The sequence below is a fragment of the Lissotriton helveticus genome, chromosome 12, assembly GCF_964261635.1.
Source record: "Lissotriton helveticus chromosome 12, aLisHel1.1, whole genome shotgun sequence".
NCBI lineage: Eukaryota > Metazoa > Chordata > Amphibia > Caudata > Salamandridae > Lissotriton > Lissotriton helveticus.
The window spans coordinates 693,482,847-693,504,384 of NC_136073.1; the positions used below are offsets into that span (position 1 = coordinate 693,482,847).

At 43.6% G+C, this 21,538-nt stretch overlaps 1 protein-coding gene across 2 annotated transcripts in view; it reads right to left on the reverse strand.

The window, feature by feature from the left end:
• HYDIN (HYDIN axonemal central pair apparatus protein) overlaps nucleotides 1-21,538 on the reverse strand; it is a 3,619,565-nt gene that overhangs the window by 1,412,115 nt on the left and 2,185,912 nt on the right. For both annotated transcript variants that reach the window (XM_078670948.1, XM_078670947.1), the window contains 2 exons: nucleotides 7,616-7,715; nucleotides 2,381-2,480 (listed from right to left, as the gene is read on the reverse strand). In XM_078670948.1, the coding sequence (XP_078527074.1) occupies nucleotides 2,381-2,480; nucleotides 7,616-7,715 (200 nt within the window). The remainder of the gene's footprint in view (nucleotides 1-2,380; nucleotides 2,481-7,615; nucleotides 7,716-21,538) is intronic.

Consider the following 21,538-nt stretch of genomic DNA (forward strand, 5'->3'; position numbering starts at 1 on the left):
ACATGTTGAATTTCTTCGTAATCAAACGACTTCAAGGCATAGAGTTTACCGTTCTCTGAGTTTATAGAGACAAAGCGTCAAGCGTTGTATTTGCGGAGATTGAATAAGTGAGGTATCCGTTTTCTTTGGCATCGAGGTCTGCGGCGGATATCGTAAACACGTGGGTCCCTGGGACATTGTTCTCCATCACATACAGTTCATAGGCTGGCTGTGTGAACTTCGGTTTGTTGTCATTGACATCTGAAACTCGCACTTTGAGGGTTGTTGAGGTGGTGAGCCGAGGGGATCCTTTGTCCACAGCTGTGACCGTGACTGTGTACTCCTCTGTAGATTCACGATCCAGTGGATCTTTGAGAATCAAGGAGTAATGATTGTTGTATGGGTTCTGGAGGGTAAATGGAAGGGCAGCGGGGACACTACACTCGACTTGTCCATTTTTGCTCGAATCCTTATCTGACACAATCATCAGAGCTATCACAGTTCCTGGCGCAGCATCCTCTGGAACTGAGCTGGACACGGAGGTGAGAGTTATATCCGGAGCATTGTCATTCTCATCAAGTATTTCTACAAACACCTGACAACGGCCGGCCAGAGGGACTGAACCTTTATTCAAAGCCACCACTGACAACTTGTACACCTTGGTATCTTCGAAATCAATCTTCCCCCGAATACTTAGCACACCTGTTGACTCGTCGAGATTAAACATGTTCTGTATGTTCATGGGCACTAGTTTATGGAAGAAATACCCCACTTCTGCATTCGGACCCTCGTCCAGGTCTGTGGCATTCAGTCCCAACACGTGGGTACCTACTGGCACATTCTCGTACAGTTTCACATGATACACCGCCCTGTCAAATGTGGGGACATTATCATTCGTATCCAGAACTCTAATGATGATCTTCATAGATCCAGATCTCTTAGGATCCCCTCCATCAAAAGCTGTCAGAAGAAGTGTATGCATGGGCTGACTTTCTCTATCTAAAGCCTGTTTCAAAATGAGTTCCGTTACTCTATCTTTGTCGGTATTGACTTCAGCTGCAACTTCAAAATATTCCGTATGGCTGAGTTTATACCCCTTGAGGGCATTTGCACCAATATCAGGATCCATGGCGTTTCCGATTGGAATCGCACTGCCCAGCAACGCCGACTCTAAGATGTTAAGGGTGGTTTCATTTTCACTAATGGAGGGCGCGTTGTCATTCACGTCAATTATCTCTATTTCAAGGCGATGCATTTCCAATGGGTTATCAATAACCAGCTCTGGATTCAGCTTGCAGGAAGGGCTCTCTGCGCACAGCTCTTCCCGGTCGATCCGTTCGCTCGTCAGTAAGACGCCCTTGTTCATATTCACCTGGAAGTGCTGCTTCTTGGCTCTCGACATCAGCTTCAGCCCGCGGGAGTTCAGACCGATGACGTCAATGCCCAGATCCTTGGCGATGTTTCCCACAAAGGTGCCCGGGTCCAGCTCCTCGAGGACGGAATATCTGATCTGCCCACGAGCGAGATCAAAGCAAGTGCAGAACAGGCAAAGCAGGCGCCATTTCACGGAGCTCCGTTTGCTTAAAAATGTCATTTTAAAAAACATGTATCCACGATTGTCCGTCGGAACAAATATTTAAATTTAATTCTACTGATCAGCTAATGTGCTGCATGATATTAATTCCGATCCGTAGCCAGCAGCAGGAATAGGTTTCCATTCCCCGTAATTCCGGAATGTAGAATGAGCAGGAAGGTGGAGCATCAGAATCAAAGTCAATTTTGCAGTTTCACTTGCCAACATCGCCACCTTGCGGATTTACGCACACTTTTACGTTCTGTGTCACATAGAAAGACGCATTTTCATCTGCAGCAAATAATGATGTTTTAATGCATGTCGCACATCTTGCAATCAATACAATTTATTTAACAAGCCGTGAGCGTGCACTCTCCCGAACTTCCGGTCTCGGGATGTGCACACTCACGGCAGTCATGGGGCGGGACTTCCGTCTTTTGGAGAAGCCCGCGCCCACTCTCACAGAGTGGATGGCAGCAGAAGTCAGGAGAGGTGGCTGAAGTAAGTGGGGCTTGGCACCTGTGTGTGAGCATGTGTGTATGCAGTGTGTGTGCGCGTGCGTGTATGCAGTGTGTGTGTGTGCGCGCGTGCGACTGGAGAGGCATGGCTGACCCTGGCAATCGGCTTCTGGAGATGTGCACGGCTCCGGGAGGCTGGGCATGCGCGTCCACGAGATGCAATCCGCGCTCGTCCCCAGGACTGTCTCCCTTCAGACCCGACTCCGCAGCAATAGGTCTCGAGCGAGACCTAAAAAAGGACGATGGACAGTGACACAAGCTAAATAGTTTCAAAACGTAAAAATCAAAGCAAGATAAGTGAAACAACTACCTGAAAGCAATTTCATATTTCCCTTTGTTCTTCAGAGACACACTCAACTTAGATTCATCCATGACCTTCACAATCCCAAAGTCCAAGCCTCCATCGGTTCCTGCACACAGATTAAAAGGGATTTGTTAATGAATGTAGAAAAGCAGCATACGTTAAAGGTGCTATCTTCTTTTTAATTTTTTAAATTTTAAATATTAATGTACATTTTGGGGAAACTGATTCTTTTGAGAAAGCAAATCAGCAATCGTAAAAAACACAAACATTCACAAATATAGTTAAGTTAACCCCATTTCTAAAGCAGGAAAGTAGTGTCATCCAAAGGGACATCCCAGCATTGCGAGAAATTAAGCTGAGAGAGAGAGTTTGCAAACCTTCATTGGAAGTAAAAATGTAAGGGCTTTGCGATAGAGGTACCAATCTCATATCTGTCCCAAACTCCCACACCTAAGCATAGACTTTGTTCTTCACATACATTGCAACAAGGATATAGGGTGCTTGAATGACAATAGAAACAGTGATGTAACCTAAACATCAACTAATAACAACAGTCGAGTCCTTTTGGAAATAGGAGCTATTTTACATACTGTACCCGGCACCACAATAGTTACATGGATGCATAGAGGGATCAGGGAATTTTTTTGCTTCCAAGTCTGATTTTTTTTATCCCAACAAGGAGGAGCAGTGGCGGCTGTTAACTGAAAGCAGCAGTGGGGTGGGGTGGGGGGGAAGGGGCGGAGGATTGTGTTAAAGAAAATAGAAATCACTTACTTCCCGGCCGGCATCGCCTCTCCTGCCTCCTCATCCTGGCTTCTTGGGGGAAACAGAAAGCACCGGGGCTTCCACGCTCCACGTAGCCAATCACAAGGCTGCAATGCTACATTGTGATTGGTCTGAGTGCTGTGACACAGCGCTCAGCCAGGGGCTGAAGGGCTGAGCATGTTCTCAATACAGGCTGTTCTGCAGCATGCATTAAGAACATGCTATGTGTGCATGACTGTTTAGCCGTCACGAGAGGGTCTCCATGCAGGCTGTTCTGCAGTCTGCATTGAGAACATGCTATGTGTGCATGACTGTTTGGCCGTCACAAGAGGGTTGGCAATTTTTCATGCTCACATAGGGAGTGCAAACCACTCCTTACCCTGCTCTGAGAGCAGCCCGCCCCACAAAGATGCTGCAACTTGAAAAAATAAAATGATAATAACCTGAACTTATTATTATTTTATTTTTCCTTTTTTTACACTGCATAAAGCAATGGGGCGACAAACCTCCGCCTTAGCAGAGGAGCCACCACTGAGGAGGAGAATGAGGAATGCACGGACACTGAAGTTGGCTTTGAACTGCCGATGCCCATTAAGTGTTGTGCTGAAATTGTGGTGGCCGAGGTTGGACATAGGGAGACATAAAAGTTGACATATTTCTGTGCTGCTAAGGGTTGTGGGATGGGCCCAATCAGCATGAGGCAAGAGCTTCTCAGCTTCTGCGGAACTAACACCCAGACGATTGTGATTAGCCTAAGACTTTGAATTCAGACAGCGAGAAAGATAGCAGGTTGTGTGGTGGTAGAGGAACTCCTGCAGACTGGGATACATTTGGCCACCACAGGGTGGATGACAGGCAGCAGGGTATACACACATTGGGTACCTCTATTCATGGAAAACCCAGCATTATTCTAGCAAAAATTATTACCTAGAAATCTGAGAATACAGTTTCAGGACTGCTGATATTCAACCAGATCTTCTAAGTGCCATTGCAACACTCATGAACCTCTAAATGTGCCCCATCAGCTGATGTACTTATGGTCAGGTTAGAGAGAGACCAAAAGACCTCCATGGGGTATATTGTCTTTTGTCTCATCGTAATAGGGATCTTCAGAGAAGCTTGAAATATATCAAACTGACTCAGTAGGGAGACGTGATGGCAGCATTTATGGATTTCACAACTGATCCACAACACTTCCTATAAACATCTAGATGTTTGCACTCCCTGTCCTGTCACATGGACATTAAGGATGCCAATGCATGCCCCTTTTTACTGCCAAAACAGTTAAAAAGGTTGGGTGGGAAGCAAGCACTTGGAAGCAATATACTGTGTTAGATGTCTGTTTTTTTGTAGGTATTTCCGCTGGATCTGGAATCTTTACACAGAAGATTCAAGCAAGGCCAGAACGAGTAGTAGCAGATGTCTTTATAGTGGTATATAGATTGAATAGCCCCAAATATAACACTTGTCAGAGTCTGAGGGTCCTCCATTGGAATGTCTAGTTTAGACATATACTTCTAATCAGGACATCAAGAAAAGTGTTCTCACCTTCCACTGGAAATGTTATTGATGACAAACCTGTAGGAGAAGTAGATATGGTATTCCTATAAGGAGTGTATATTTCCTTTCAAAAAAGGAAACTTAATGGAGTCTTCCATTTGGATGACTATCTCTTTTATACACAGGAACAAAACTCCTGCGTGTTTTATTCTGAGGGTACTTAAGGGACCCTGGTATTGGGAAATTTAGGGCCATATGTATCATCAACCTGATTTGCGATTCTTAAAATCGCTATTTCAGAATCGCAAATTGGGATGTATGTATAAATTCGCAGTTTTTTTGCGAATTCTTAGTATTCCTTAAGGGATACTTTCCCATTCATTTCTATGGGCCAGGAGGCCCATAGAAATGAATGGGAAGTTATTCTCAATTTGCGAATCGCAAATTGAGAATAATTTCAAGGGTGCAGGGGTGTCCAAAGGACACCCTGTTGCACCCCTGAAATAAGCATGAGTGCACATGTGAAAAAACGCAAAAATGTGCACTTTGCAAGGAATTCGCAAATTAATTTGCGATTCCTTAAGGACAATTAGCATTTTTTTTGCTTCATACATTGCATTTAAGGAATCGCAAAATTTGCGATTCCTTAAATGCAATTGCAAAATAAGGAGTCGCAAATTTTGTGATTCCTTGTTTTGCACCAGATTTTCCTTAATACATACCATTAGGCAAATTCGCATTCGCAAACGCCGAAATTCTGCGAATGCGAATGCAAATGCAAATGCGAATTTGCTTGATACATATGGCCCCTAATACAGAGAGATAACTAATTCAGTTTCAGTACTTTGACACAGAATGACAGAAGGGGTCTTCCTACGTGGAGGAGACACATTGCCTGATGCAGTAATGGCTAGGAAATGTTTTGACATCACATTGAGTGCTTTGACATTAAATATTTTCATGTGAAGTGTTTTGATATCATGGTGCCCTTGACATCGAATTAAGAGGCAGCAAAATTCTCTTAAACAGGTCATTTGTTTCTTTGAGATTTTCGACTGCTTCTATTTGACTTACTGCCCCTTAAAGTCTAACACGTTGAATAAGATCATTTTTTTCTCACTGTGCCTTTCTATTTAACTATTTATCATTGGAAGATGAAGAGTTGGAGAGTCCTGCAAAGAAGCTCTCTGCATGCTGACTGGGCAGCACTCTCTTTCTCAACTGCGACCTATTTAGCTTGAAAGCTGGGCTTAACCAGAAGAGTGCAGGAAGAGGCAGGTGATGGCCCTACGTTGAAAGACTTGGACTGCGAGATACACTATGACAGATAAAGAGCTGCTCTAAAGTCCCTAATACAAGTCTCTTGCGTCACCATACTGAACCGTGTCTTGTTTCCATGAATGTTACCAGGGAGGATAGTGGCTTGGCTTTTAAATGCAATGGGGGTCACTGTTTTTGATCCAAAAACGGAATGCCTTGATCCACAAATGCAACAACAGCGTGGGTCCTATGCTCCCAGATGAGCAGCTGGGCTGAAATTGACTATGTCTCTAGTGGTGCATGTAAATGGGTTCTGAAAGAACATTAAACCCTAGGCACATCACTCCCTTTCCTTTAACGGTGATAAAGAGGTCCAGCTAGAACAACTTTTCTATTAAGGGGGAGTTAACAGTCAAACAATTTGGTACATTCATCTTCCCTGTGGTTACACAACACTTGCTTAAATGCAAGAATGATGCACAGTGCCAGGCCGACTGACCGAGACCTTATCGTGACCTCTTAAATCTCTCTCATTCAGATATACAATGTTTCTTTAGGGTGAGGTACATGCTGATGCTGAATGTAAGCCAGGTCGTTTCACAGGCATGGCAGAACACAGAGCACAGGCATGCTTTAGTTGACTGCTCCCCAAGCACAATACGTAGAGGTTGTGCAGGTCAGCTGCTACACATGGCCATTGGCAAAATGCAAATAGCTTAATGCCAGAATATTGCTAGCATAATGCACTTGATTTGAAGGAAGAAATGTATGGGGAAAAATAGAACAAATAATGCAAAAATGTCCTATATTGCAGTACGATCTGTATAAGGAAAGTTGCAGAGTGAGATAGAAGCAGAGTTCAATTCACACAGTTCGGCGAACAAAGGGAATTGACAATGTGCATCTACAGGGACTGGGCTGTGCTGTGTATGCATACACATGCATGCTTATGCAATATCGGTACACAGTTCTGTAGCTATAGAGAGGGGTTTGGCAGCCTTCCTAGGTGGCAGAACATTCACAAGTTGACAATGGGGCAGAGCAAGAATGTAGGGTAACTATTCCCTATTACAATTGGAATCTCTTTAACTAATAATAGTTCGAGATCTTTCCGCAGATGTGCGGTGATCTCTTTTTGGCAACAGGTTTGCGAGTAGACGAGTTTCAAACTAATGATGGAAATCTAATCCCTAGAACCTAGTAGGAACTCAGAGCACGCATCAATTTTTCTTAAATACATAACCTTCTGACCTATATGGGGGCTGGGGTGGTTTGCCCATCAGGTTTGCCTGCTTTGGCGAGATCTCAAACAGGCTATTGTGAGACTTTGCTATAATTTTCCACTACAATTGAGAAAGACAATTCAGCTTTAGTTTACCCATATGAAAGAGTAGGGATTAGAATGTAATTGGGGATCATAGACAAGAATGTTATTGTGGTAATGTGCCGCACACTTGTGGAATATTGGCATTTGTTCACTCAGGAGTAAATGCCTGATGTTATTCTTTGTCTGCATTGCAGCATTATTAATATCCTCAGAGGCCATTCTGGCAGCCCCAGAACTACCCACAGCCTTTTAAATGGCTATATGTGAATCTTGAACAATAATAAATATGAAAACTGGGACTTTGACATTGATGGATGCTGTATTTTTCTTGGGTAATGACCGTCTTCTCCCTGTGCACTTAGATACTTGTCAATTATAGCAGAACTTACCTTTAGGGAAGCTGATGTCCAGAGCCACATCATAAGCTTCAGCAAAGATCTGGATGTTTTCAATTTGTACAATTCCCAGAATGTTCTCTACATCAGACACCTGAAGCAAAAGATAATGCAGGATTAGCAGTTTGAGGGCACAGGTTGGAGACAGGAGTCTACCCTTTATTAAGATGGTCAAAAATCAAAGATACATGTTAAATATAGTTCACACTCTGAGACACACTTCACCATCCTATGACACTTGGTGAAATTTGGGAAACTAGCATAACAAATCAATTTCATCGAGCACAAATCCATATCTTTGTATTGTTTTGTCCCCTCGGACAACAGTATTTTTTATGTTATTTGTAGACTAAACTGATAATACATGTCAATAGCAATCCTTACTGCAAATTCATGATAATTCCTAAGAGCATATTTCATTATACCAGATAATAAAAAAGCCAATAAATGTTCATTAATAACCATACAAATCCGAGCGAGCAGATGTGGAGAGATACACAGCTGATAGCTTTTCTTTTGCAGCAGCTTTATAGAGATTCCTATTTCTGATAAAGTGCAAGTGCCTCATTATGATTACATACAATAACATTATTCTGCAGGAACCTTTTCCCCCCAGGTTATGAAAAAACAAGATAGAGGAGAAAGGCATAAAGTGCATACTGCAGACATGGCACGCCATCTTTGGACTACCACCCTGGAAAAAACAGTATCTAAAAACAGACAATAAATTTTCAGAATAAGTTATACTTATGATAAAAAAAGGGTAAAAATCCATACATTCACAAGTATCTCTTATCGATTGATGTATTCCCAGAGATCCTAAAACATAAAATTGAAGATCGCAGGTTCAGCCAATTGATAGACTACTGAGGTACTGGGTTTTTAAGAACCGGCACAGAACCGGTAACCCAGCGGTGTCAGGGAATCAACACCCAGAGACCTCGGGTTCTCCTGAGTCAGACCTACAGAAACTCAGAGTCTTCTAGGTGAAGTCAAAGATTAGTTTATTGGCTGCAACCAAGGTAACAGGGTCCTAGAAGTACAATACGGGTATATTCTCAGGAGACTGCACACTTTCACGAAGTCAGGCTTCTCTCTTTATACCTGATATTCGGCCTTGGGCAAACATTCTTCGAATTCGTGGTATTTCATTTATAGTTACTGGTTACAAAAGAAAAGCAGAGTCATGATGACATGTACATATTTCACGTCGTGCTGCCCATAACAAATCATCCGGCAAGGCCCAACATTTCATCAGATATCGCTGGACCCCCAATACAAACGGTCACCTCCCCATCATAAAGCAAGTGAAGAAAAGGAGTGGAGAAAAGATGTGAGCGAGATATGGCAGGTGTGCGCGCTGAAATGGTTTTATGGCTGGTTGAGCCTAGATGCTATCTTGCTCGGCCACTGGGAGGGAACTGACCTGACGAGTTCGGCCTGGGGCAATGGTTCTAACTTGTACTGAGGTCAGGGAGAAGTCGATTAAGGAGTATGTGTCCTTGTGGAATCAAATTCAACTGGATTAAGGCCTATGTAAAGGGCAACATATAAATGGGAGTGGGGTTCAGAATGTAAATGACGATTTCGAGGTGAAATCGTCACTCGAATACGCCGAAAATACATGTACATGATGTACTCGTCATTCTCGGTCTTTTGATACCAAATTCGTCCTATTTCGACGAAGTTTTTATTCTCGAGTCCAGTACTATTATATGAATCCAGATTTTCAGAACCACAAACCCTCCTTTTGCCCTTACATAGGCAATTAATCTATCCTCATGTTAGTCTGAGTCCAGATCTAAATTCCTAAAGTCATTGAGATGTTGCTGTAACATCATTCTAGTACTGAGTTAATCTCTTGACACAGGCTTCCTCACACATGATGTAGCACAGAGGCCACATATTGCAGGAGCACACTGTATGCATAGACAGAACAGGAAAAGAATGGCTAAGACCATCCCAATGACCATCAGAATTTTCCATCCCCAGGCAGATATCAGTTCCCAGAACCATCCCATTAATGACCAATCTCCTTTATCCACATGAATAGATTCGGAAATCTTATGCAGTTTGGAGATGGCCCTGTACACTGTTGGAGCATTATCTGGGATGAAAATGCAACAACTAGACTGGATCAATTTGCATACTCCACCTCGGTCCGCAAGTATTACATCCAAAGCGACCCGGTTCTGAAGGGTCATAAGTCGATCCGACTGGAGCTCAGCAGTCAGGTTACTAAGGGCACCAGCAGTTTCAGTCACGGTGGATTCAACTACCCGTGTCAATTGCCTTATGTTCCTGCTGTTAGCCATGGCTCCCCAGAACGGCAGAAAACCCATTGCAAAGTCACCAAATTCTTGACCTGCAGTGTCTTCTTTACTCAAAACACCTCTAACTACCCTTGTCCGATGGTAATCCGCCGCTGCTGTGTAGGTGGGAGGTAACAGGAATGAAACAAAACATGAGCCCGAGAAGTCAGGGGGCAACCATGTATAGGCTCTATCATGGCAGATGAAATAAGTACCCTTAGCGGCTAAAAACGCAGGGGAAGTCTGAGATCCAAAAACATACGTTTCTGTACAGACACTCTTCCCTAGCTGAGCTCTGGGATTCTTGCCAATACCTTGCAGACACAGGTGACCTTGATGAGGTACGATCCAGATAGGGGACGATCTTTTGGCTTGCTGTTTCTCACTTAATGTAGTGCCATATCCGGTCACGTTCCAACCTACATATGCAAGTATCTCATCATCCGGGGTATCTTCGTAAGAGGTTACTTCCTTGATCATGTCAACTATACCTTTGACTAGGGCGCTAGTCTTGAGGTCGTCTTTTACAGAACGTAGGGGTTGGATTTCTTGTGCATATATGAACATTGTCCTATATGCCCAGACTGAACCATTGTGACTAAACGGCAGGACCAAATAGGGGATACCTTTATCCGTGGTGTGGGGCATGAGACCACACACCCAACAGTTAGTTGTGTTCATTACAAGTTGGTGTTGCTGATAGACAAGGGTACAGTTTTCATCGTCCATATCATCACTCTAATTTACAGTTTAATGACTATGGGTTTCCAACGGCCAATAGATTTGATGTACTCTATAACCACGACCAACTGGATGAGGTTGATTGACTGTCATCTGACCTGCCTCTTGTCTCATGCCCTGATAGGCAAGATATCTTTGTAGAATCCAAGGCCAACTTATTAACATCCTTGAGTACCCCCGAGGGCTTTTTAGCTAACACTCCCAATATGACGAGATCTAGTTACTTAGCGAGCCCCACAGTGGAACATATTCCTGCCCCTCCTGTATCTGAATTTTGTAGTCTTTCCTTCTCTACAGTCTCTCAATATTCATCTACCGTTACACACCAGAGGATGAATTCAGTAACAAATGTTAGTTTACATTCGCACCATTCTACTAACGTAATCCCTGCATCAACTTCAGATCACAACGACCCCAATTCAATTAAAATACTGTCTTGGAACATAGCTGGACTGGCCTCTAAAGTCAATGACCCGATGTGGGTATCCTTTGTTAAGCAGTACACCATCCTATGCTTTCAGGAAACCTGGTTAGTAGACAGTAATATCTTTATTGAGGGATTTCATAGCTTCTTTGTACATGCATCACCATCGCCCAGTGGTAGGGCAAAAGGGGGCTTAGCAATATTTATTAGTCTGTCACTTAGTTCTGAGATTAACTGTGTGCAGATGGATAGCAAGAACATCCAGATCTTGGTCCTCAGAAAGGGGAAGAAAGGAATAGCCTTGGTCAACTTCTACAATTCCGTCTCTATTCCGAGCGAATGTAACATCGACACTCTTTTACATCATCTAAGTGATAATCGGAAAAAATTGCCCCAGGACAAAATACTCCTTGGTGACTTCAACACGCACATTTGCGGAAGCCCTTTTTTAACACCTTTGGGCTCTTTGGGCTGTGGACTTAAAACAGGCCCTCATTTTACCCACTGCCATCGCGGTACAAAACTGAACACCTTAATGGACACTATGAATTTAACCTTGGCACTATCTTTGAAAGACGACTCTTTTATATTCAAAAATCCAACCTATAAAGGATCTGAGTCAGGTTTTTTCATAGATCACATCCTACTTTCAGCTGGTGTGATCCAACAGGTGCTAAATTTTGACATCCTTGAAAGCATTCACAGTGATCACAACCCCCTACATGTTGAGCTACAATGCGGCCCCTTTGTACTCCGAAAAAACATCAAGGACCCAGGGGCACTTAAGCCGGTAAACAATAGCCACCGCCTGAAATGGAATTTGATAAACAGTGATAAACTGTATGAGACTGTAATTCAGCACTGTGAAATTGAACTCAAGCTCTGTGCCTCAAATTCCGCTTCTCCGGAATCCATCTTATCTGCTTTTTCAGTGGTGTCTAAAAGGATTGATCAATTGCTGACTGTACCTGTCAAGGGGCCAATTGCCCAATATCCTCGATGGTTTGATCAAGCCTGTTCCTTAGCTAATCGAAAACTAAAAGCAGCTCTCAAGAATAAGCCAAGAGACTCTGCACTTATTAAGGCCCTTCGTGCAGAATACAAAAATGCTCTTGCCTCTCGTAAAAAGTCTATAAAAATTAAAACTTGGGAATCTCTGCTTGATCCTTCAACCTTGGGCAACAGCTCGAAGTTTTGGAGTATAATCAATAAACCACTCTTTGATGACCCGAATGCCGAGAGCCTGGGAACAGCGATACCCGAGAATGACTGGATTTCCCATTTCAGCTCCATTTTTAAGAGTGACGCTCCACAGACCTTGCAACCACCTCATCTTCCTGAAAGTATTCCACTACACTTCACCATCCAAGAAGTTGAATTAGGGATACATGGTCTTTCTAGCAATAAAGCTCCGGGTCCAGACGGTCTTCCACCGGACTTTTTTAAACATAACATCATTTTCTGGGCCCCAATTCTTACAGCTGTCATTAATGCCGGGATCGTAGTGGGCGCCCCTAAGTCCTGGGGAGCATCTACTATCATCCCTGTATATAAAAAGGGTGACAGAACAAAAGCGGCTTGTTACAGACCAATTTCTCTGATAAACTCAGTTGCAAAGGTTGTGGGGGGGATCCTTTTAAACCGGCTGAACGCGTGGGCCAAACATAACAATATATTGACCCCCGTCCAGTATGGATTCAGACCAGGTCATGCTACAACTACTCAATGTCTGAATCTATATTTAATCTGTGGGAAATACACTCAAGCCAGAGAAGGAACATTATACATGGCCTTCATGGACCTTTCCTCGGCCTTTGATTGTGTCGACAGGAGTAAACTCTGGGAAGTATTGCAGAATATGGGTGTTGAAAATAATTTGATCAACTTCTTGGCTGACCTCCACAACGACACTTGTGCCAATGTCCGTTACACAAAAGATCTGAAAGTAACGAGAGACTTTAAAATTAACCGGGGGGTCAGGCAGGGCTGTATTTTAGCACCTTTTCTTTTTAACTTATATATAAATGGTCTCGAAGAACACCTTTTAAAAATTGACACGGATTATCCTCGCATTGGGAAAAAGGGCGTGCCGGTTCTGCTATACGCGGACGATGCCGTCCTTTTATCCAGAACAGCACTTGGACTTCAAAAACTATTGGACTCCTTTCTTCAATTTATGACTTCACGTGGCCTGAGTATCAACAACTCCAAATCTTTTGTTATGACGGTAGGCTCAGCTCCGAAAAAACGTTATCCCCTCTCAGTTAACGGGGAAAACATACCGTCAACAAAAACTTTCTCATACCTAGGAGTGCTGTTTGATCACAAACTTACTTGGGGCCCAGCCATAATTAAAAAGAAAGGTGAAGTCCTAAGGACCAACAGCGGGATTATGGATTTTGCACGCAAAATGGGTAACACTCCAGTGTCCGCCGTAATGAAGCTCTACCAAGCAAAAAGCGTGACGGTTGCCTGTTACGGAAGTGAATTATGGGGCTTCTTACCAGCAGACGCCCTTGTAACTCTTGAAAATAACTTCCTGAAACAGGTCCTGAGTTTACCTAAAAGTACTGCAAACTTCTCCATTCATGAGGAACTAGGCACATCGCACCTAGGAGATAAAATTGCTGTCAATCCTCTGCTCTGTTGGATGAATTGTTGGCTCAATCCTTCAATACCACTGACCCATAACATTCTCGCTGAAGCCCTCACCTGGGAAGGGCAACTCAAGATACCTTGGCTGAAATACATTAGAAATTGCTGTAAAGATCTGGGCAGGTTGGATCTTTACCTAACACCTCAGCATATTATTAAGAAAGATGTAAACTCTGTAAAGGATATTTTCCTACTAAATCGACATCTTGATAGGGAAGAAATTGAGTTAAAGAAGGCCAGTGTAAGGAGCCATATTTTAACTAAGACTTGTGTGCGCTCTGAACCATATTTATCCTGGAACATATCCAGACATGAGCGCTTCTTGCTGAGCAGACTCCGCTTTGGTATATATCATCTGTTGCTAGCTGTACCGAGCGGAGCCCATAGAGGTCAAGTGCTGCCACCTTGCGGCTGCGACAACAAGTCTCCGCAAGACTTGGCTCACTTTTTATTCCTGTGCACCTTCTATTCGAGACCACGAAGTATGTTTTTAAAACCCTTGCTTAAAAAGTTGAACTTTGTGCAAATTAAGCCAGCACTTTTATATCTTCAAATGTTACATGGCGATAGCACTTTTTTCACTTGTAAGTTTTTAAAAACAGCCCTGAAGTTTAGACTAAGTATGGAAGGTTGATCCCAAGATGTACTGTATCATACAAGTAATTATGTCCCAAAAAAAAGTACACTCATATTGGTTTACAGCATATTTTTTAGTCTTTCGTGATTGCCCTTTTTTATATGTCTGTTGCATCCTTTTTATAAATGAATTGTATACATATGTATTTTATGTGCTTTTATGACTGCACCTGTTGACAGTCGAATAAAGATAATTTTGATTTGATTTGAAGTTGGTGTTGGTGTAATAACTGAACGAAGGAGGTATTAATGAACTCTAATCTCCTATTTGATTCGTGGTCAGGCAGAGGGTGGAAAGAATGAGAGGAAACAGTAGGAGGAGGTATGGGTGATGTATTGGGCGCAAATGTCACATGAAAAGAGAATAAAACATAGCTTATCAAAAAGACCATTACGCTGAATAGCATAAAAATACACACTATTATAAAACTTTTATTCGTCATCGTGTTAAAAAGTCTCTGCTTAAAGTTCATTTGTTTGGCAGGCCTCTCCACATCAGGAAACTCCATCCTCTCTAAGGTGCTGCCCGCGGTGGTAGGTTGCCTCTGCTAAAGGATGCTTCCGTCAGTCTAGGGCAACTCCCTTGGACCAACCAGAACCAACGACCTAACGTCATCAGCTGCACCCAAAAGTCTTTAATCAACCGCGACCCTAGCAGCGGAACCCGGATGGCGGTTCGAAAAAACAAAAATAAGCAAGTTACCTAGATGGGAGATCTGCACTTTCAAAAAATAGGATTTGGGGAAAAAACACATTTTTTTATTAGTCCACAGGTTTTTCTCTCGGATCATAAAAGAAATCACTTTTACTTTAGTCTGTTTTTCTTGGTCGCAAATTGTAGCGTCTTTTCCCGGGTACTGTCTGGTCCAGAAATAGTAGCTCAGGTTCCACAGAGTTCAATTGTTCTGGTGGTGGCACAGTTTCTCGAAAAATGTTCTCGCTTTCACAGTCAGGGTTAGTTTCTTTTACACGTTCATCAGTTGTGTGCTCTGAGTCAGTGCCTCCTTTCTGGACCCATTGGTCATGTGGCAGAGGGAAGGGTATCTTCTTACAATGGATCCCGTGGACCCAATTGGCCTTCCCCTCCACCCTAACAGCCGACCTTGTAGACAGGAGGACGAGGTGAGGCCCGGTCCATCTGGGCTGGTCGTTTCTTGTTCTTTGAAAGTTGCGGACGAGCACCCATGAACCGGGGTCAATGGAGTGACCCGGAGTCTCAGAGACCGGAGGCAAGGTGTTGTGGACCTGTTGATATAAAACACGCAATGTAGCCGTCAATTCATACAAGTAATCAAGCAAAATAGGGTGTTGCAGCTCGCTGAATTTCGTGGGCCTAGGCACTCCCCATATGTTGGCTGGCCGACCAAAGACTATTTCATAAGGGCTGAGTTTCACTCGCGAATGCACAGTCATTCTGGTGGATAGGAGTGCTAAGGGTAGAGCGTCAGGCCATTTAAGACCTGTGCTCGCTTGGATTTTGGCCAATTTAAGTTTAAGCGTGCCATTGTAACATTCCACTAATCCAGCTGATTGGGGGTGATTTGCAGCGTGGAACTTCTGCCTAATGCCTATCCCTTCACACTCTCTTTTCATCACACGACCCACAAATTCACTTCCGTTGTCAGACCAGACCATTCTAGGCATTCCAAACCTGGGGAAGAACTCTTTTACAAGGGCTTTCGCTGTGGACAAGGCAGTATTGTCTTTTAGGGGATAGGCTTCCACCCATCTTGAGAAGGCACAAACAACCACGAGCACGTATTTTAAGTTGTTGCACCTCTCCATGTGTATGAAATCTAGCTGCAAAACCTCGAACGGATACGTAGGAGGTGCAAAATGACCAGCTGGAGTTGGGGTTCCCCTACCAGGATTGTGCTTCAGACATACCATGCAATTCTTGACAACATTCTCTGCATACTTGGGAATCCCTGAATTCTTCCACACTGGGGCCAACAACTCGCAAATCCCTTTCGCGCTGATATGGGCCATTCCATGAGCCATTGTAACCACTGCAGGCACATATGCATCGGGTAACAACCATCTCTGATGCTCTGTCAATTCAATCCAACAACCATTCGCATCCATTCTTCCTGTACTCTCTCTCCACGTGCTCAACTCTTTATCCGTGGCCTCAGCTTGGATGGACTTCACGCTCTCTATCGTGTCCTCACATATTCCAACATCACCAGTCCATCTTTCTGGGCTCGCAACATACATTCGGCTCATCACATTCTTTGCAGTTTCCTTAGCGGTTTCATCAGCAAATGCATTTCCACGACCAACATCATCAGTCACTTTCTTGTGAGCACTACATTTCACGATCGCTATTTGCAGGGGCAACGTCAGTGATTCAAGAAGCTCATTCACCAACTGACCATGCTGAATCTTAGTTCCATGCGAAGTCAGGAACCCACGTTCTCTCCACAATCGTCCAAAACTGTGAGCCACACCAAAAGCATACTGACTGTCAGTGTAGACAGTAACTCTCATTCCTTTAGACAACACACATGCTCTCGTAAGTGCTACGAGTTCTGCGGCTTGAGCTGAACCATGTGGTATTCGCGCAGTTTCAATGACTGTGTGCAAAGTTGTGACAGCATATGCTGTAGTCACGTTCCCATTTGGGAGCTTAAAGCATGAACCATCTACCCACAATGTACCATCACATTCAGCAAGAGGAGTGTCGAACAAATCAACTCTCCCTTTCGTCTCTTCCTCTGTTCTAAGAAAACAATCGTGCTGTTCTGAAGCATCTGATTCTTCTGCAATTGGTAACAATGTGGCTAGGTTCAAGGTACTACACCTTTTTATGTGCACATGGCTCGCTAGTTGCGTCAATTCGTAACTGGACAGTCGAGCACTAGTTAAGTGCTGTGTCTTGGTCCTATTTAATAATGTGTCTACTGCATGCGGGACCATCACGATTAGTGTATTATTCATTACTAGACCAGCAGACTGTCGAATAGAAACAGCTGCTGCTGCTGTGGCCCTTAAACAACTTGGCAATGCTCGTGCTACCGGATCCAGAGTTGACGAAAAATAGGCGCATGGCCGCTGTCTATCTCCGAATAACTGAGTCAGCACAGCCCTCCTTCTCGTGGACATATAATGTGAAAGGCTTACTGTAGTTGGGGGTACCTAACACAGGGGCCGAACATAATGCTGTGCGTAATTCGAGAAAACTTTTCTGACACTCTTCAGACCAAGGAATGGGATTGGGTGTATTTTTACACGTTAATGCCACCAAGGGTTTGGCCAATAACGAAAAATTTGGAATCCACTGTCTACAGTATGATGTAATGCCCAAGAAAGCATGTACTTCTCTCTGTGTTCTTGGCACATTCAATTTTGCTATTGCCTGAATTCTTTCTGGGGTCAGTTTCCTTCCCTCCTTCGATAAGAGATGACCTAAGTAGGTCACTTCTTGTCGGCAATATTGAAGCTTGGAAAGTGACACCTTGTGATGCAGATCACATAGATGACGCAATAATGACAACGTGGCCGTATTACAAATTTTCTCAGTATCCGCAGCGATGAGCAAATCGTCCACGTACTGTACAAGAGTGGCACCTTTAGGCAAAACCATTGTGTCAAGCTGGGCTTTCAGAGCTTGACTGTATATTGAGGGGCTTTCACAGTAGCCCTGAGGAGCGCGTTTGAAGCGGAAGCTGCGACCTCCTAAACTGAAGGAAAAAATATCCCTGCTTTCCTCAGCAATCGGGATACTGAAGAAAGCATTCTTCAGGTCAATCACCGAAAACCAGGAGGCAGAAGCTGGAATCATAGTCAATAGTGTGGTAATGTCCGGGACAACTGGGAATTGTGGCACAACTATTATATTCACCTCTCTAAGGTCAATCACGAATCTGTACACAGGTGGCTGAGAAGGGTCAGTTCGTTTTAAAACAGGCAGAACAGGACTATTGCAAACATTGCCTCGTGTTTCTTCAATCACGTCTTTTCAATCAATTCGTAAGCAATTTCTAGCAAAGCTTTTTCACCCTCATTAGATATTCTGTATTGGGGAATTCGTGGCATTTCGACATTTGACTTCAATGTTACAACATATGGTGGAATTTGTAAAAGACCTACATCATTCGGACCAGTAGCCCAAAGAATATCTGGGAGAGTCGACAATTCTGCTGGAAGTGCATTTCTCGACAAATAAATGGGAGAAACCACTTTCTTACCTAAAGTAAGTTGTACTCCTGAAGGAGAACAGTACAAAGTCGCATACAATCTTTTTAGCAAATCCAATCCTAGCAAATTTTCACCACAACCTGTTGTCAGAATAAGGGGTGCTTCGAATTCACAAGGACCAACAGAAAGAGATAAAGGGTCAGAAATCGGATTTCTAACTGGGGCGCCAGAAAAACCTACAGAAACTTTCATTTCGCCAGACAAAGGTGCGCCAGGGAGTATGGAGTGCATAATAGAACTCTTTGTAGCACCAGTATCCAACAGAAAAGGTTCTGACACACCTGATGTAATCACCTCAACGTAAGGTCCACTCTGATCTACTGGAACTGAAACAACTCCCTCTTTGTCTATGGCTGTCCTAGCAATCATTATTCTCCCACTGCTCATTTTCTGTGTAATACTCATCAACATAGTATTGAGCGGTCCTGTCAGATACGTTATTCTGCTGATCAAACCTGTTCATAGAGTTTTGTGGTGGAAGGGGACGTGTGTCCTGTGGGGCGTTTCCACGCCCTCTACCTCTAGGCGCTTGCTGACTGCCACGACCTCTAACGCCAGGAACTCCATTCGTACGTTGTGGCAGGGCAGGACAGTTATACTTGTAATGACCCTCTTGTTTGCAATATAAACACTGGTTAGGACCTACACAGGGTTGAGTGTAATCGAATCTTTGCAAGTTTCTCTGATACTGTTGAGGCTGCTGAAAAGTATTTTGGTAGTGATTCTGACCATTATTATTTTGATTACCACCACCACGTGGCGGATAGGCTTGCTGTAGCAAAACCTTCGTTTTGAGTTCTCTAGTTTTCTTTTCAACTTTATCTTTCTCATCTTTGTCTCTATTCTCGTAGTATTGTGCAGTAGCTAATATCTGCGCTGAAGATGAGACTGCCCAAGAACTTTCTGAATCTTTTAATTTCCTGCACAATTCTGGAAGCAGATTGTGCACGAATTTATCGACAAACAATCTCTGACCACCTTCCGTGGTCATATCTTGACCGCTATGGTCAATGAATGTTTCTTCAAATCTGGTGAAGAAATCTGAAACAGTTTCTTCTTTCTTTTGCTTGCATGCAGACAACTTATCCCAATTTACGCGTATTGCAGGCATTATCGTCTTCATGTAATCTACTATTCTACCAGGTAGTTCTGCTATCAAAGGTTCAGGCTTGGCACCACCAACTTGGCGGGCATCTGCAGCAGTAATATTAGCCCACGTGTCACCTAATTCCTGGTCATGATCTACATGACGAATTTTACCCCATAAAGGCTGTGGAACAACATTCCCAAATAACATGTCGATATCGGCTAAATTCATTATACATGACCCAGCAGTTTGTGACAATTCTTTATAGTACCCTGCAGGATTTTTACGCGGATCTGGTAATGTTTGTTTGAGTGCTAAAACTTCAGCCCGCTTCCATGGGACATGTACCCATACACGCTGAAAGTGTGGCAGGACAGGTGGGACAGCAGTCGCGTCACCCTCTCTCCACTGTGGGGGAACTTCTCTCATAGGGTATTGTCGTGCCTTTTTCCTACTAGATGCACTAGATTCAGATGGTGACCCAGAACTGTTTCCCTTACTCCGATATGATAATAGCATGTCAACTGCCGTTTCCATATCTGGACCTACAATCATACCCTCTCCAAACTTAAATCGTACACGACACATTTCTTGTGGGATGCATTCTTGATCATTGTCTTCCAAATCCTCGCCAAGAAAGACACACATCTGTTCGAAAACATATCTCTGTGTCGCTGCTTCCCATTGATGGAAGACTTCCATGACAGATTGTACATCATATTTTGCAGTGTCCATGACCCATTTCCGAGCTAAACTATTCAGGGAATCTCTCTCTTGATAATCAGGCAGTTGACTTCGCAACTGTCTTCTTCCTATGTTAGGGGTCGTAGCAGGCGACCCGAAAAGAGGTAAAAGAAGATTAGTAACAGTGCTGGCCATTTTCTGCTGAACGGAAGGTGAAACTGAAGGAAAAATAGGTGGAAGAACGGGGTGTGATAAGGTAGGGGTAGAGATAGCAGAAGAGGTATCAGGGGAAATAGAGGGGGCACTAGGCAAAGTTGTAGAGGGAGCATTAGGAGACGTAAAAAGTACAGTAGGCAAAATCGTAGAAAACACAGGTGAAACAGAAGTGGTCGGTGGGCCTGGAGGAGGCTGCACCGAAGAAGTAGGAGCCAGCTGAAGAACAGCTGGTGGGTGCTGTGGAAGAGCAGGAGGCGCAGCTTGTGCAACTAAAGGTTGCGGGGGTGCTGTGGCATTCTGCGCATAGGGGGGTGGTAAAGTTAATAATTGCGACATTAATGGGTCTTTTTCACGCTCTTTTGCTGCCTCTTGCTGAAGAGACGGCAAAACTGGATAACACTTATCTATTGCCATTTTACGTTGCCTGTGCAACTGCTCATTTATCTGCTCTTCCTCATTATCTTTAAACTGCACTGCGGCTTGCATTACCGAAAGTCCCCCTTCTCTCTTATTTTTCTTAGCTAATTTAATTTCTTTTTGTCTGGCTTCTTTACGCCATAAGCGAAAAGAGTCAAACATCGCCGGCCGGGCTTTCTTTTTAAAGAGTTTTACTTCAAGGTTGTCTAAGATTTCAGAATCAAAGCTACCATATTGGGGCCATTTTAAAACACCATCTCTCCTAGTGTATTTAATCCATACTTCGTTGTAAACGATGGGGCCTACCCCATGTTTAACATATAGCTCGTAAGTCGGAGTTCCAACTGGAGGAACCGGACATGAGTCCTCCAATCGGGAGTCCCTATTATTACCAAGACAAAACAAATTCCCAAGTCTAAGACTAGGCATCCTCGCTCTCTAGTCTAGTTCCAAAACTTCAAAGGATTATCGATTACGATATTTCTCGTGAATACACGAGTCCTTCGGTTATGGTGCTTGCAAGTACCAATACAAAACCTTTTGTA